Below are 18,184 nucleotides of genomic sequence, written 5' to 3'. Positions count from 1 at the left end.
TAATATAATAAATTGAATTATTACGGTACAGGTATAACGCATCATCGAGTCGCAAGCTACTCTTCGTTTATTTTCAATAACGAGGAAGGTCGACTCTTTTCATTGCATATTTTGACAACGAACGCGTTTCGTGGAACAGCAAAAGCAACGGCAGCGAGGTACGAAATAAATACGAAATCGTTTAAGATTCGCGATACGAAAAGTCTGCTGCACAGAAGTGAGAAAAATAAAAAAAAAAATAAAAATATAAAAAGTCAATCAATCGACGTTACAATCTCGAACAGCGATCGTCCTCGCCATATATGTACATATTATATATTTGGATAAAATCTGAAATTGCGCAAAATTTTCGAATGTTATTGTAACGTGAAAGAAAATACACCCATAATGACACATTTTTTTTATACACGTACAGACAGGCCTTGGCCTCGACTTAGGCTTCGCCCACCGATTTACCATGTAAAACGGTAGCTTATCGGGGCGTCATCGTCACATTTCGTCGATAATGCGTGTAGTACAACATTAATCGTATAAATAATAATAAGAAAAAAAAAAACAAAAAAACATTAATCAATAATCAATCGATTAACGAGTTGAAAATATTATCGATCAGTTGCGTCACTCGTAGAGCATAATTTAGAATTTTGGCGAATAGTACGGAAGCGATCGATGTCGGCCTGATCGGTTTTTCTTTTCTTTTCTTTTTTTTTTTTTTTTGGTTTTTTTTTTACTATTCTCTTTTCCAATAGCCGCGATTAATTTCACCGAACAAATGCAAGGAACAAAACTGCTTCTGCATCACTTCCGTAGCTACAATAGACGCGATTTTATCGCCGAATCCTTGACTGAAGGATTTTTTGCACAATGATAAGGATCGCCATCAGCAAGGTTCGCCTAGTGTTATTATCCTTTCGCGATTTTTTACCATCCAAATCGCTCAGGGTTTGCCTTACTGCACGATATGTCCATGGAAAGTGTTCGGAGTGAATTACCGAGAGACAATGAAACGTTTTTAAAATCACCAGGCGAAAATTATTTCAACGCGAATGAATCGCGGGAAGAAATAAAAGATAAGAAAAAGCAAAAAAAAAAATAAGAAATACACTTAGCCTTAGCCCGATAATTAACGACGATTTTCATTAATCCTTGTGCAATATTTGTACAAATCTTATTGGTTATTATTATAATATACCTGTCCGCGATCGGTTTCCCAATATTGGTGAAAAAAAACGCTTCTTTTCTCCCACACCTCGTTCCTCATTTATTTATTTATTTATTTTTTCGTTTTCTTATTTCGCGTTACTCGTCAAGGATTCAAACGCTCCGAGTCTCTCACTCGAGATCTCAAGTATCACGCGGTCTCCGCTATCACTGACACTCGAAACTGCCTGTTTGCTCGTGTTGCACAAAAGTCGAGAGTGTTAATAGAGCTATAAATCCCGAATATCAATCACATTCACGCAGCTCTCGAGCCGACTCGACAAAATTTTACCTGCGTAGTCTCGTGCGATCCTAACGAAACGTAAGTAAAATACGCAAAGATGATTGAACATTGACGCAAGAATTTAACCGGGCGATGAAATTATGATCGAGAGGCTTAAACGCCGTCGAAAATCGTTACTAATTAACAGGCAGGATTCGATAATCAGCGAACAGCTGACTATACCTAAATACCTCCGGGCTCTTGGCTCGTTCAATTAATTACCTAATGATTCATGTATAATATGTATTATGACAGAATTTGAATAACTAGTCAGCCGATTTCTTCTTCTCGCATCTGTTTAAATCGCGCCGGCTAAAAGTGTTCTCAACTTCCAGTCCTGAGGTAGAAAAAAATTAATCGTACTCGGACCCTGATTTCGATGGTTTCTCTGCCGTTTTTATTGCCTCTAAATTGACTCTTTCCTTGACGCCGATCACACCAGGTGACGAAAGAATCGCCGGAGCTCCTTGTCTCCGTGCGTCTGTGCGTGTAAAATGTAATACATCGATAACGAAACGAGTCCAATAAACTCACCCACTGATCTTGAACCAGTTAGAAGCCTGCAACAGCCGGAGTGAGTCAGTGGCAATGGCAAAGATATCGGTAATCGTCTACACTGCAATTTTTCGTTATATTACGCTTCGTAATCGTAACGATCTATCGATTGCCGGAATCCGTCCGATTCGACAAGACAATGCCTGAGACGGCTGTAATCGCGTCTGGATAATCAATTCCCACTACAATTTTCTCCCATGAAATTCCGTCGCAAGAGTTAATCTCGTTGGCAATTACCATCGGTCGGTATTACGTGATCATTGCCTACTTTGTAACTCGGCAAAGTCCGTGTACTCAATCTTTTGTCGTCGGTCGGAAGTTGGAGAACCGACGGTTTCCGGTTGTGACGTGTATTCCGTACCGTGCGACGCATTCGTACCCGGGTGTTTAATTCCTCCCCCCTCCCCCCCCCCCCTGCCGAGTTAAAGTATAGGCGTAACTACCGTATATTGTTACGACGTTGATTGACGTTTAGATTATACAGAAATTTTTGTATTTTATGAGACACGCGGAATACCAGCTTCCGGAATCCGAGTAACTCGCGGAGAATATCAACAACGAAGGCCAAGATGTGGGACATTAGCGTTACATTTGCATACGTATGAATTATCGGCAAGTTAATTAGAACGTTTTTCACACGGAATCACCGATCGTAAGGTCCTTCGTTCGGTAAATTTATTCTTTTAAATAGGTGTGATATTTATGTAGAGGAGAAAAAAAAAAAAAAATAAAAAATAAAACGGGAAACGGATACAAATGGAAGAGCTAGGATACACCTACGCGTTTGGCGTAATGCATTTATTATATCCGTGGCCTTTCATACTTAACGTCGCTCCAAGGTGCCGGGTAAAAAGTTGCCGCAACATTTACGACGTGTAAAACGCTAATAAGCCCATTAACGGATCGATCAGCTGTTCCAGAAAAACAATTTCCTCTTCCTCGAGCCGTAGAAAAGTAATTACGTACCCAGTTGCACGCACTTTAGAGACACACGCAACTATGTACGTTGAAAATTATCAAACGATTTCCATAAATCGTTCAACGCATTCCGTCATATCAAGGGCTGACCAATGCAGCTGCTGGAAGGTTTTCACGCTATTGATCACGGACGTAATTACGCCGATTTGCTGCATTATTCGATCTGCAATTGCCGATTTTTTTTTGTCCATACTTTTGCATTGATCTACCTGATCGATCAGCTGGCAAGATCGGCACTCCGGCATAACGGAAAAGTTTCGAATTTCCTTGGTGTTGGGAAAAATCGGTAAACGATCTAGGGTAGATCCTTGACGGACGATACTTTTGAGGAGCGGATTTTGTATAATGAATTGTTTGTACCGGGTGAGCGAGTCGCGGAGACAATTTACTCGATCGGCCAATTAGTCCGATCCAGGTTTAATGAGCGATCAACGAAGGCCGAGATCGGATCACGCGTATCGCGTTCTAGGTATGGTACACCTGATCGAGGATTTTGCAGAAGGTGAAACGCGGCAATTAATATCGATCGATTCGATCCGATCGCGCCGTCGCGTCTCGCTTCTAATTGAAATTCGGAACTGTGTTGCTGTTGGGCCCAGTTTTAGACGGTGATTTTGGTCCCTGGTCTCTGCTAATCGAGATCAGCAGCCTTGCACTTAGCCTTTCTAGTCTCTTTCCGATTATACGAGGTGACTTGGCCAACTCGACAGCTCGGATTCTCCATTCAGACTGAACGCCGGACACGTACGATCGATAGCCGATCGCTGTGCACAGTCTGTCGATCCTTGGCCTTCGGACGAGATTACGAATCCGATCTCTGTAAACTCGAAATCGTTTCAGAGGAAAAAAAATTCAATTTCTCAATATTTACACTTAAAAACGATTTTTTTTTTTTATTTACACTATGTATTCATTTACCAATTCCGTCTAACTTCTCTAAAAATCATAATTTTTCTCAAATAGTCATCAATCTGAGGTTTTTCTGATTTTCTCTCTGCTGCTTCTTTTTTTTTTTTAACGAGGGAATAGAAAATTACACCCGAATTTCAAACAATGCCACGTAATGACTTGATTGATTACAATATTCGAGGCGTATCTAACCTCGTGTGGCAATTCCTTTCTCCGTTATACGTATACTGTTAGATTCGTTAGCCGCATGTGTACTTATATATATATATATATATACACACGTGTATCCGTTGAAGAAATCGAGACAATTTCGGGATTTTAGTACCGCGACAACCGGGCACAGATCCTGCCTCGTAAATCAACCGATTCTGCCTCTTACGACAATCTGTATTACCTGCACACGATGTGTGATGTAATAATTGGTGACAGTTTTTACAGAAAAATTTCACGCGATCTATTTTCAACGATGCCGGGTGTCGATAATTTCTTTAAGAATTTTAATACGAATATTACAACTAACTAACTAACGGTGATCTTGATCGAAGTTTTTCTTATTGTATTGAAATTACAGAAACGATTTGTAAAGCTGCAAATAATCCAGACTAATGCCATTCGAATTTTAGTCTACATAAATTTCGGAAGAAAGTTTCATCAAACTTTATCAAGTATAGATTTCATGGACTTCGAAACAATTAAATTACGATATTGTCGGGCACTTATCATTCTCTGATAACTTTTTTTACCGCAAACACTGGACAGTAACGAGAAACGTTGAGAAAATTGTATGAAAAAAAAAAAATAAACAAAAAATTAATTGCAATTCCAGGTTTCAACCGAAGAAATTCAATCTGTTGCAGTATAGAAACGATCATTATAATAACAGTCGGCTGGTATAAGCCGGTAGTCTATAAACGAATATAACTATAAAGGTATTACCGTTGCATAAAAATAGAAATACTTGTGTGATCATGTACAGCGTGTAATAATAATTCTTTGGCGCGTGGGCAAGACGTGAGTGAGTCGTTGAGAAATTGTTCGTATCACTTTTTTTTTTTAGCGACAAGTTTCATTTTCATTGCCAGTCACGAGTTCGAGTTTTGTTTGTTTATTATTTGCTTTCTTTCATTTTTTCCTTCTTTTATTAATAATATTCGTTGTTGATTGTTTTTGTTTGTTTTTTTTTTAACCTGTTACCAAGAGCGCTGCACTTTCGATATTCTAATCAAACTTTTTTCATCCTTTCATCTTCTGTGTCAACCACTCGCTGTATGGCGAAAATTTAATGTAAATTTCGTATTATTTGAACCAACTTCCCACTACTGCGTTTTTGACCCGCAGCCTCTTTCATCTCGCTCCTCTTCTCTCATTGTGTTCGCGCTTCGGAAACTTGCGAAATTAAATGAAACCGCACACAATTCGTGCGTGACAACTTATAGCTCAATTAGTTTCTGCCTTTGCACACCATGCTGCAGGAAGGATTTAACGACGTGGCATAAAACTGGCCCTGTACACACACGTGTTTGATTTATCGTCACCACGTCATGGCTGCGATAACGATTTTCACGTTTGTCGTTATTGAATAGAATCTAAAACAGCGCGTTCTCTGTAATTGCGAAATGCATTTCCGTTCGCAAAGTTGTGTCGTTAAAACGGGAGAATGCAAAAAAAGAAAAAAGAAAGGAATAGAAAAAGAAGCGTTACCTACTTGTCTTCAACATTACGTCTAATATTTTTCTACGTTCATCTAATATCGGACGCGATAAGTGTTTCTACGAATTTTAATATTCCAGGATCGCTTTCTTGCTCAATATTCAAAGTGTCTGGAGTGGTTAACTGGCGAGGGTTTCCAAGGATTGTTCAAACACGGCTCGAGTTTGTTTGAAAAAGAAAAAAAGAAGCGAAAAAATTGCGCAGCAACCGGTTACAGTGCGTTCGAATTTTCACCATCAGGCGCGTTTCGAAACGATCATCGACGGAATAGAAACGCGGTGAAAAGTATCGAATTAAAATTAGAAAGAATCTATTGTCTCACAATGGCAGCAGCGATTTGCCAGCTGTGAGTAAATTTTTAATGAGTTTCTATCGATGTAACCCCAACAGGTAGTCGGAGACTGGAATACCTGAATAGCCTCAAACCTATAACTAGTCGTGCGGCGTGAATCGGAGCATAGAAAGCCCGGAGTTAGTACTCAGCTGGCTAAGTCCCAACCCTGTGTGTACATACAAATATACATATTTCTACGTGAAGTATTATGTTAGAATGACATAACGTATCGTTGGCTGTAATCGTTCGTGCCGCAACAGTGAAGTAGAATAATTAAACATCGATTTCGCGTTACCCGGCCGATTCGAAGCTTTATATTATATATACATGCACGGTATATACCTGTAATAATTTTCTCCCATTTTATAGGAAAAAAGTAAACCTGCGTCGCGAAAAACTCCGAAAAACAAACCAAAGTATGTTAAAAATTCCCGCATGTAGAAGGAGGATAAAAAGGTACCTCACACACGCTCGGCACTCCACATCCTGTTTAAGGAGCAAATAATACTACAAGTATCCAACGGTAGTTGGCAAGCACGTGAGCCTGCAGTTAACAGCTGTAAATGTACGGACAAAGGCGGTAACAACACGCTTAGTTAGAATATAATGCAGTATTGTACCTGCAGTTGTGTGAACAATTTTTTTTTGTTTTTTGTTTTTACACAAACAGCGCTTCACCATTGTCCGACAACCGGTTAAACTACAAACGAGATGAATGATAATTAATCGGTAGAATAAAGTCCCGCAGGCTCGCATGTTCGCAGAACCACCGTAAAATAGACTGGGTGTTTGAATTGTTATCATTGGGGATAAAAATTTATTACCGCGACGTGTTAGGTGAACGGATAAATTGTTGGTCACAGTATAAAGTGTTACGATATGACAATCAAACGAGTAATCAATTTGTTCATTCTTTCGGTTGATCGATATAACAACAATCAGGATCACCTTCGACCGATTAGTGATGAATAATAACGACCCGACAATTATTCATGTCTGTTAATTGCTGTTTATCAACACGTACGTATCCGGAGAGTAACTTAATTGATTATTTAGCCGAATAATAATTACATATCGTGAACGATGTTGGTCGGTTTGATTGTTATTACTCGTACAGGATACATTCGCATTGCAGAAACAAATTTAGACACAGGCATGGTATTATTCTGATGCTCGACTTCCTTGTGGAATAAATTAACATCACCATATACCCGCGTATCCTTACGCGAGTCAAAGCCGGATGTCGAAAGAACGAAAGGAACCGGACACACAGTCCAACCTAACCATTGCATTGTCGCAACCTTGTGTTGGACCAGTTTTCAGACGGTGTTCTGTCTCAGGGCCGGTCATCACCCTCGCATTATCGCTGGTTTAAATAATTACCGGAGGGCTTTAATCGGGTTACGTGTTTTGAATTTCGCGCTAACCGATCGTGGGTGATTAATCAGATTGGTATATAATCCGGCAGAAATTAACGATATTAATGCGGACCCTGAAGCCGGACCGATTCACGTCATCCGGTCGAAATTATCTCGGCTACACCCCGCTGTTCTGATATTCGATCGAGTCACCTTGAGGTCGATGATTCCAGGTCATCGACCAATCCACCAGGCAAGTAAAAAAAAAAAAAAAAAACGAGGTTACTTTAAGGCGGTTAATTATTCCATCATCGGTGGTCTCGAATCCATTTGATTTCATCCGTGAGCTATGATAATCGTTCGGAGATGAACGATCGCGGGTTTTTCTTCTGGTGCATCGGAGTTAGTTTCTGTTTTATTATCGCGGCTTGGAGAGGTGCGGGTTATATAAATGAACCATCGACGTCGTAAGATGCAATTAAACAGGCGAGTTGCAGCGTATTAACGGTATAATGTGAGTGAATTTACGGACACTTTATTATTAACACCGAGCTTGATCTGCCACAGCCAGCCTAACCGATTTCTCAGTGATGCAACCCGGCTTCTTGCTGCTGAAATTATTACGCGTGTGCATGTAACGTGCCTACAAATTTCTCAACCCACATGTTCGTCGGTTTCTAGTTAGCCATGCGTTCTCCAAAACGTCGATTCAAGCTTCTGAAAAAAGATACGACTCTCAAGGCGATGGCTGTTAGCGATTAGACAGATTGTCCGTTGGTATCTTGAACCTGGGTGAGCACTTTTACCCTCGCAAGGTAGCCGCGTTTAGTCTAACCGGTCTATCCTTGGATCCGAGTATGTAATACAACGTACGACACGCCTCTCGGACTCGTGAACGAGAAGTTTTTTCCACGGAAGTAGACTCGATAGTTGGTGAACTTGAGCGGGATTGAACCTTAGACCACGTCGGTTCTTCGCGCCTTTCGCAAAAAAAAAAAAAAAAAAAAAAAAATGGGTGATCAGGTATCCATGCACGTAGAGAAGTTGCGAAGCGTAGGAATGACGAATTGATATAAATAATATAACGAAAACGACGCGATGAACTGGGGCGAACTTAACTCCGGTCACTTGACCGGTTTCGGCAACGCATTCCAATTTTTATGAGGAAAACAGTCGTAATTTAGCGGATCTAACGTGCTGGAAATTGATTAAACAACCGGCCCAATTTAGGACCTCATGGTCCATCGGGTACGCGGAACGCTTATGGAGAAGTCGGCTATTTCGAATTACAAACGTGTCACACTATCCATTGTGGAAGGTTGAAACACTTCTGTTTCGACTAAAGGCCTGAGATCAGGTGTGCTCAGTCACGTAGGCTTCAACCTCGAGTGTAAATTTTTTTTTCCTCTCAGAAGGGACTGTGAAGCAACACACGGATCGCGTCTGTTACCTCTGACAAAATCTCTTATCGCAATTAGCAATTGGAACGGTATTAAAATCACCTCGGGATCAGGGATGCGACGATGTGAGTGTAAATAATATTCAAAATTGTCAATCTTTCCAATTTTTATAGACGAAAAAAAAAAAAAAAAATCACCATACCCGGTTATGTCATCAAATTTAAGACTTTGAGTACCAAGGGAAATATTCTCGTAGTTTTTATTGTTTCTCTCTCGCAAGCGCCAGGCGTTGTTATGTTCTTGATCATCAGAGAGAAGTCTGTCTTTATTTGTGAGTGGCAACAGGTGATCGACAAACTCAGGCTACCAACAATCGCTACTATATTTTAATCCAAACTGCTTTACCGTCCAAGAGTCGAAGCTGTCGGTGGTCGATAAAGCAACGCGAGAGAACATTCTCTCACTTCAGAATCCAACTGGTTCTCTGGTTCGAGAGTTTTCTTGTTTAAGCCAGTTGTACAGAGGGCGAAAGTAGGCCGTTATTCCCTCGGTCCGCATCACGCGGCTTCCAGTGAAACGCTCCATCGTATCCTGCCAAGGCAGACTGGATCCGAGCTTCATCATTTGCCTGAAAATTACAATGCGCAAAGAACAATCTACTCGTCATTTGAAGAACAAAGTTGAGTCCATTCAATGAACTTCGAAGGACCGTGCTCAGGAGCTGCTGCAACTTTAAACGGCAGTCGATCCTAATGGATCCCTTGATTGGAGCGCCTGGATACTGAGATTCATCGATTGTATCCCTATACTGACCGCATCGCTATCCCTGCTTCCCTGCTGCCGTAAATATCGCATCGATGAAGAGGCCTGCTCGGATCGTTTGGGTCGTACTGACCAGCGTTGAGGCAGAGTGCCTCATGGAACTGGAACTGTATGATGAAACTGACGAAGTACCTGGAAGCAGTTTCACATTTTTTAATGCAAGTTCCTCTTTCATTAGCTGATGAACATCATCCGCAGATCCACCTTATGTACGGCACGTTGGCAGCCACGTGATACTTAGCTCCAGGGTCGAAGTCGGTCTCGTCACGATTAACCGGAGGCTCGATGCCCTGGATTTCAGCCCTGAAAATTCGGAAGAACGGAAAACCGAATGAAATGGGAATTGGGAGCGAAAAGAAGAAAGACGAAGCTATTCAAGATCCCAAATTGAAGACACTTTTGAGAAAAGTGGTTTTGAACTTATTTCCTGACGATAAAACGTGCCTGAACTTCCACCAAAGGCTGTTGTACATCTCGGGCGTAACTTCATCGGTGAAAACGGTCCAACGCCACTTGTCGACGCAGTAGGCAAATGGGAGGAAAGCGATCTTCTGAAGCGCAATCAAGTACAAATAGTTTATGTCCGTCATGGGCTGATAGTCAGCGTTGTCAACGAGGCCCAGGCCGCAGGCGTGAGGCAAGGAGGAAACCGACAGCGCTATTGTGTCACCGATCGCCTCGTGAAACCCTGCGAAAAGTGGTAAATGGTAAAATTTTCAAGCTGCAGCGTTATTCATCATGTTGCAGCGGTGACCGGAAAAAGCTTCACCAGGATTGGCTCCTTCTCTGAAAACGATCGGCTGGTCTCTGTACTGGATGTAGTACTGAACGTGACCCATCTCGTGATGAACGATCACCAGATCATCGTAGGTTACTTCGGTGCACATCTTGATCCTGGATCAGGGTTCCAAGTGGTTCACAGACTCGAGTGCGATACTCTGAATCCTATGAATCTCGTGTTTCCTTACCTGAAATCCCTTCCGTCGTACATGTCCCATGCTGACCCGTGACAAACCAGTTCAGTCTTGTTGTTGGCTGGACGTTCGATGATTGAATTCTGCCAGAACGTTTCTGGCAGTTTTGGGAAACCCAGGGACCGGAAAAAGTCCTCGGACAGCTTGAAGAACTCCATCTTTGTGAAGTTCTGCAAGAAGAAGGAAGAGACACTCGTAAATTTGATAATGTCATTTGTGATTTACGATCATACGTTGAGCTTCAGCCTGTTCGTCATGTCCGGAATAGCGTGATCAGGATACGGCATCGTTTCTTTGTTCAAATGAACCCAAGACTGGGTCCACATATCGCCTGAATAAATCACATACGTTATAGGATTGCAATTGATCGAAGCTGTGTTAAAAAAAAAACAAATCTGCTCAAATCGACTTCGACATTAACTTTGTGACTTGAAACAAGGTTTTGGAAAGGCTTTCAAAAGAATGAAAACTGTACAAAATACATTTCTCTGGTAAAAAAGGGATCGCAAAATGTGCTCTATTCGATTTTCACATCAGCGCATGTCACAAAAAATTCCTTAACTTTGGAATTCGACTAACCAAAGACATGAGCTGGGATGTACCCGCTCTCAGGAATAACCTCAGTTCCGTACTTGGCCCTAAGTCGGTTTCTGACGTAGGCGTGAAGTTGTAGATAAAAAGGTTTCACCTCTTGCCAGATGTCGAATATCGTCCTTTCAAAATTCGGATCCTCGTAGGGATAGGTCCAGTACCGAGTAACGGATGAAAAATCTGCAACAAGATTACTTGAATCTACCGAGGTACCTCCTTCAATCAATTAACACGCTTCCATTGAAGTGACTGGATAACGAGAAGCTGCCAACGCCTCAGCGAACTCGTACTGTTCAACTTGGCGATTTCTTTCATCAGTCCAACGTAGACGATGTAGTCGTTCCTCATCCTTTTACCCGTCGCATCCCGCCAGGCTTTCCAAACGTACGCAAGCTCATCGACGTCCTTACTTTCCGCCATAATTTTCACCAGGTCTGAGATTAATTAGTCGATCAATCTTCTGCTAATAGTAAAAAAGCTCAACTCACCTGGCTCTAGTCGCAATCTTCGTTTTCCACTTCTTCGCAGCCTTTTCGACTTCGAAGAATCGTCCATTTTCACGTAAGGTTCTATCGTCGCAGTGCTGTAGATTGATTCCATTTTATTTATCACCTCGTCCAGCTGAATACCGATTCGGAAATTTTTGTGACAGGATCTGACGAACTGGCGGCCCACTCTCACCCGCACGCTGCCTATTTACCTGCTTGAACTTGTCGTCGGATAAAACGGCGCTTCCAAGCACTGAGATCATTTGAAGCTGTCTTTTCATCCTTGACGTGCCGTTAAAATTCCGCCAATCGTATTTCGCAGCAGCTTTCCAAACGATTTTTTGAAACTTGGCAAGTCGGGCGGATGACCTGAGCTAAAAAAATTATTGCGAAGCTCTAAAACTGTGGTTGAAATTTGCAGTAAGGGCTCACCGCCTTGGTCCTCGTCGTCTCAGTGATGTTGCTTTCGAATTCCCACTGCGCTACAGCGTTCCTGTGATACTCGACAGCACTCAGGTTGTTCATCAGTTCTAGAAACTGAATTCACCCATAACTTATCTCGATGTCTGTTTACTTTTGGGCAGGGTACGGGCACTTACTACTTCCCTTCACACGTTATTCAAGAGGTTTGGACCAAAGCGATACCACAAGAATGGAACAAAAGTGCAGAACACATTTTTTCCCTGGCATTCTTGATTTCAAGTGATGCCTTCCGGTGCCAACTTTCAAGATGAAATTACTCACGGATTGAATAGCACGAATCAAAAAATTTGTACGTGCATCGCCGCTATACCAACAGCTAAAAATTACAATATAAAAGTAATTCATGAAATGGTCAAGAGGGGCTTGGGTAAAATTGTTATCAATCACCAGAGGTCGCCACGAAAACTGAGTTACCAGCTACTTCAGTGATAATATAAAATATTCTATAACATCACTTTAGTGGAAATCATTATTATATTGGCTTCAGTTTGGTCCAAGCTCGATGAATAATTCATCCGTGAAATGGTAGAGTGTCCATAGCTTGCTTTTAGGTTCCACATTGGTTCTTACCACGTCTGGAGTTACAGGACCCTTCGCCAACTGTTCCATGTCCTTTGAAACCGACTCGCTCCTGCGTATTCTGCGCTCTTCTGTACCAGAGGTGTAAGAACACGACCCTTTGGAGTTGTGACATCTGTGCTTTCGAAAACCCAATGAAGTTTGAAGAACGGAGGAGATCGCAATCGCACGGATCACCGAGATCATCCAGTGTGACATGTCGTTCAGGCAGATATACAGCCTTTAAAAGTCGGTGACGTCGATCAGATCTCGAAAATCTCGCAAGCATTGTTGGATGAATCTGGCGATTTAAAGCCAAGTTAGAGGGTGTGAGAAAAATTTATTTAATTGATTATCGCATTTTTGTGGCGTAATTTGATATCGCTTATTGGTTGAAACGAGGGAATTTGATGATACCAGTGACAAATAATCGTCTCTCTTATTTTAAATCCTGTAAATTGCGAGGTACGATTTACTGCGTTGGTACATAAAACGCAATTTCTATAGACGTAACGTACATAACAGACTTGATTAAAGGCGAGGCTCCTTCGAGCCGAGAAATTGACGAGGATAATTCCCGAGGTGGAAGATTTACAACAACGTCACATGAACGAACGAACAGGCGAATGCGGATTGTTTTCTCGATTTTCTTATGGTAATGAATTTGAATAGCAGGATCACGGTTGCAAGATCGATCCGTGTGATCATCGGGTAGCGGCAATAAGATCTCGATCACGGCCATGATCAACAGCCGCATAATAATCGTCATCTTTTCGCCGTATTACTACGCTGCATCTATTCAACAGGCTTCAATTATATTGCATCGCCATTAATAAACGCGCAAAAGTCGTTCCCACGATAAATCGAGCAGGTATAATAAACTGAAACAAAATAAATAAACATAAACAAAAGTTCGCGATATTCAAAGAAAAATTAACGAGGTACTTTCCGTGGGCGGCTTATTATACATACGAAATGAAATATCTAATTAAGCATCACGCGGTAGGAGTTTTATATCCTTATTCGCGAAATTATAAATTATTTCTTGTTTTGTTGCAACGCGATTCGAGCATAGAATGAAACTCCGATGTTTGTACTCTGCGGAGTCACGTAGCAGGATTTGGCCCGTGACGCGTAAAGGGGGCAACGAACAAGGCCGGTCTTTCTTTAAGAAAAATTTTCACAAAATAAGCCTTGCTTTGTTAATATCTGTGAATATGCCTCCGACACGCGTTCGCCTAATTAATGACTCGGGTTTCAGCCTATCTACGCAGTCCCAAAATATATTACAAACATCTAAGACACACCACTCGTATTATACACGTATACGGTAGAAATAGACGACGGTACTTCTTGCACCTCGTTTTATTTATCGCACGCGCTCTTGAACTCGCTATCAAATCAACGCGCCAAGCGTGAGATTGGAGTCTCCCAATTTGTCTAGAGAAAACGAGATTGGCATTGTCTTCGCCGTCTCCTGCAGGACCTCGGAAAAACTTTACTCGCATGTACAACGCGCGAAGCTTTAAAAACGAGACTAGTTGAAACTCCTCTATTTCAACCAAGTTTAGCCCAATTTTTTTCTATGGTTCCCAATCGACTTCCCGCCTGGATTCGATGAAGGAAAAATGCGCTTCGCTTCAGGGATCCGAGAAAATCGTTGAGAGAAAAATCTTTCGCATCTGGATGTTTCCGATGTATGTCTTTCGAGTCTAGTTAGTATATCGTTACGCAAAACCGCGGCGTAATGCACGTAAGAGCATTGTTACGACGACTCAAGGTCCTCCAGGGCCAGCAAGGCGAGACCGTACTGAAATCGTCGTGTGTGCCTTACACAGTCACACTAACACCTTTGACGCGTGTTCTTAGAGCCGGTCACGTTCTCGTATTCGTGTATAATGTGCTCATGGTAGGTGCCATAATACCTGCCTATTTTTTATTATTTTTTTTTTAATTATAATCTCTCATAAAGTACATGCAGTTTATTGTGGGAATCTTTTTCTACGGCGACGTTTATTCCTCAATTATCAGGTTTGGGCGCGGCTTTAGCGTTCGTGTTCGTTGAAATTAATCTATTCTTTTGCATATAACCCAACTCGATTTCTTATAATCGACGGTATTTCGACCTACTCGATAATATCGATGGATTTTTAACGGGACTGAGAACAATGCTTGGTTGATAAAAACCAATATCGTGAGAATGAACTCAACTTTAGTGGAATGAAATTTATTCAAGACCTTTTTGAAGAGAATTTCTACCAAATGTGACTGAATATTGTTCAAGGAGTTTAGAAATACGCGTTAAATTCTGTAGAAATAATTTTCTCCGAAGCGTATAGTGCACATGTGCAGATTCGTTACGCGATATCCTTTTTCAGCGATGCATCGCTGCGCACATAGTCGAGAGGGTCATAGAAGCGGCAGGTGATTGTGATTCTGGACGAAAGGTAGTCAGCGAGCGGTATATAATGCATCATTTTTGACAAGTGGCTATTATATCCGAAATGTTTTTACAAAAGGTTTTTGTTTTTTTTTTCCTTTACATTCTCGAAAATACGGTCCGGTTTAAATTCAATACAATTATCCCCACTCGTATAATAATTACGCCGCCATGCGTTACATAAATCGCCTCCAAGTGAACAAATCGTCCTGCATTTTAATTTTCCATTTTTGTTTTCGGCTCGCTTTTTCCCCGCAGCTTAATCGGCACGAGGCATCCAGACAGACCGGAAGGTGAATTAGTAGGAAAATGCACAAGGTGAATGAGGCTCTCGTTCATCTACTGCTTGCAGCTGATGACTATTTATAAATCTGCGATGTTACCTAATAACGACGAGTGTGAACAAAAGTGACAAAGCAGTCACGAGAAAATAGCGCCATTGCAATTGGATATTTGGTCAACGGAAGAAGACGAATATCAATTTGACAGAAATTCATTGATAAGATGCTAAAATAAAAATCGAATTTCTTTGTTTTGGAAGTTGGATAATTCTTACGATTCCAGAGAAAATGTAATTTATCGTATACCTAGGGATTAGAATATTCTACACTGAGAAAAATTTCAATTGTTAGAGTAATTAAAAAAATTTAGTAAAACAGGTGTCGTTAAAAAAACTGTTTGAATATTGTTGGAATTAAAAAAAACGAGCTACGCCTAACCATTTTACGCTATCGTCGACCCCTTTTTGGTTATTGAAACGCAAAATCAGTTTCTGAGCTTTACTCAACTTTTTTAGTTAAACAAGGCTTTAACGTCGATTTATCGTTGCGCAGGCATTAAATATTCGCAACAGTTGCAAGAAAATATTGTAACAGCGATCGTAATAAGAAAGAATAGTAACGGATACTAGACTTTTTGGTAATAGCTAGAAAACTAATTTTCATTTTCTACCTAGAACGATGTTTTTCGATTGTGGTAAAAATTGAAAATAGTTAAGGACTGAGCGGTAACCGGAATAAAAAATTTCTCTCAGTGTAGTAAAATAGGCACTGACAATGGATTAAATATCTTTGGAATAATTAAAAAACAATATGGTGCAAGTAACTATTTAGTATGATAACAGCTGTCGTTGCTATATCTTCTAGTAATTGCAACATCAGATTTATTACACTTATTCAGTGAAATAAGCCTCAGCGTCAATTCATTGTCGCGAAAACACGTGAAAATGTCGCAATAGTTGGAAAAAAAAAATAAAGTACCGGTAAGTGTGATAGAAAAAAAAAAATAAAATAAATAATAACACCGGTAGATGTTTCTAATCACAGCTACTAATATAGTTTTCATAACGTGTCGAGAAGTATATTTACTCGGTTGTGGTAAAAAATGAAAATAGTTGAGGACTGTACCAGATCAAGGAATTTCTATTTAACGTATAAAGAGAATCCCGTTCAGCATTGATTTCTCGTTTTTCATCCTTGACGTCCTTCAAATCCCTCAGAGCACCTGCTACACTTCTGCAACAGCGTGAGACCCGAGACGTGCATCCACCCATTTCGAGCGCAATGTCAACAAAGTGATTACTTCTCAGGCCGCGCCCGCGAAGTGTCTTTGAAACGTGACTCTTCATACCGACTCGGTGAACCAGCCCTGTCATCTCATTCCGGGCTAGAATTAATTGCCACGGTACCAATTACAAACAATACCAAGCCCAGACCGGGGGGTCACCATAGTTGGAAAGGTCAAGATCAGAATATTCAAAATTACACTCCATTACAACTTGAAACATGCTCGTTTACCGTGTAAATTCACGAATTTATCAAAATCGCATCGATCGTTCGAACTTGAGTTCTTCGCCTTGTTTAGTTCAACGGTGTTACCACGAGACCAATATAATAGGAGGAAGCTTCGACCGTCGAATTATCAACTACCATCGCGAAAGGAAATCGGCAAAAAGTTTCTTGAAATGGGGAATTTTTAAGCGCACAACATTATTGCGCATGCATGCATGCACTCCAGTGGAGGCCTCATTGAGCCACAACGACGTTGGCTATCATCGTGGGAACGAGTGTCGCAAGTCCTTCCTTCCGTCCGTCGCTGCCTTCCCACCTTCTCGAAAGCCCCTGGAAGTCGGTATGGTTTGTCTTTTTTATGTGTTGGCCTGGGTGTCTCCCGCTGTTGACGGTGCAGCACACAAACTCGACAGACAGACGTAGAACAATATCCCCACTCCATGAATGACCTCTTGTGTTGTTCAAACTAGCTGGGATAAATGAATACATGCAGGCTTACCTCGAGTTCAGTATCATTACGAGTAAAGACCAACGTGGTCGCCATTCGACAACTTACAATTAGTTTCGACAATTTTCAGTACCACTGGTATTTCGAACCTCCCAAGGCTTCGGTTTTGGTTTTAATGGATCGCGGTTCATTCGATTTGAGATTCTGATCCATTCATCCGTACAAACGTCATGGAAATACTTCGCAGGCCGGTCGTTGTTGCTGTTGTTCGACAAGGAAGCACGATTTTTGTAAGTTTTCGAACCAGCGACATCTGGACATCTAGAATTGTATCAAAGTAAAAAATTACCGAAGACAGATATGGAATTGCGCCGACAATTTGAATCGGACAATTCGTGATTCAATTGTGCATTTTTAATTTCCTGGGAAGATTCTATACATTCAAATTTAACCCATCAATTATCAATTCCTGAACGATAAAAGCGAGCGAAAACTAGCTTCGTAAATAGACCGATCCACCTTCACCGCTATACGTAATAAAATCAGTCGTAACCGTAGTTTGAAAATTTTCAGCAGCAAAAAACAAATTGCTTACTCGACGCGAAAATATTCATTTTCCCGCTACGCACTTTCAATTTCCGCGAGCATACCTAATGACAACACGTAACACAAAAGGGCGCTTAGTCTGATTGAAAGCTGATTGGCGGGCTATTAAAAGGACAAGGTCCTTGTCCTCGGTTGTACTTTGGAAAAATCGATTAGAGCGAGTATGTGGTGAGTTAAATATGAACGAAACGCGTCGTAAAGGATCGATCAGTTTGGGTAAACTACGTAGAAAGCGTGGACGCTTGTTTTACAGTATC

At 41.2% G+C, this 18,184-nt stretch overlaps 1 protein-coding gene and 1 pseudogene across 1 annotated transcript in view; one reads left to right on the top strand and one right to left on the bottom strand.

Moving 5' to 3' along the window:
* Positions 1-18,184, bottom strand: part of LOC107225343 — a 28,148-nt pseudogene that overhangs the window by 2,689 nt on the left and 7,275 nt on the right.
* Positions 17,369-18,184, top strand: part of LOC107225344 (angiotensin-converting enzyme) — a 44,707-nt gene continuing 43,891 nt past the window's right edge. The window contains exon 1 of the mRNA XM_015665775.2: positions 17,369-17,611. Within this exon, the coding sequence (XP_015521261.2) occupies positions 17,552-17,611 (60 nt within the window). The 5' untranslated portion in view covers positions 17,369-17,551. The remainder of the gene's footprint in view (positions 17,612-18,184) is intronic.

Source organism: Neodiprion lecontei, chromosome 4 (genome assembly GCF_021901455.1).
Source record: "Neodiprion lecontei isolate iyNeoLeco1 chromosome 4, iyNeoLeco1.1, whole genome shotgun sequence".
NCBI lineage: Eukaryota > Metazoa > Arthropoda > Insecta > Hymenoptera > Diprionidae > Neodiprion > Neodiprion lecontei.
This window is presented reverse-complemented; position numbering and strand designations above follow the sequence as displayed.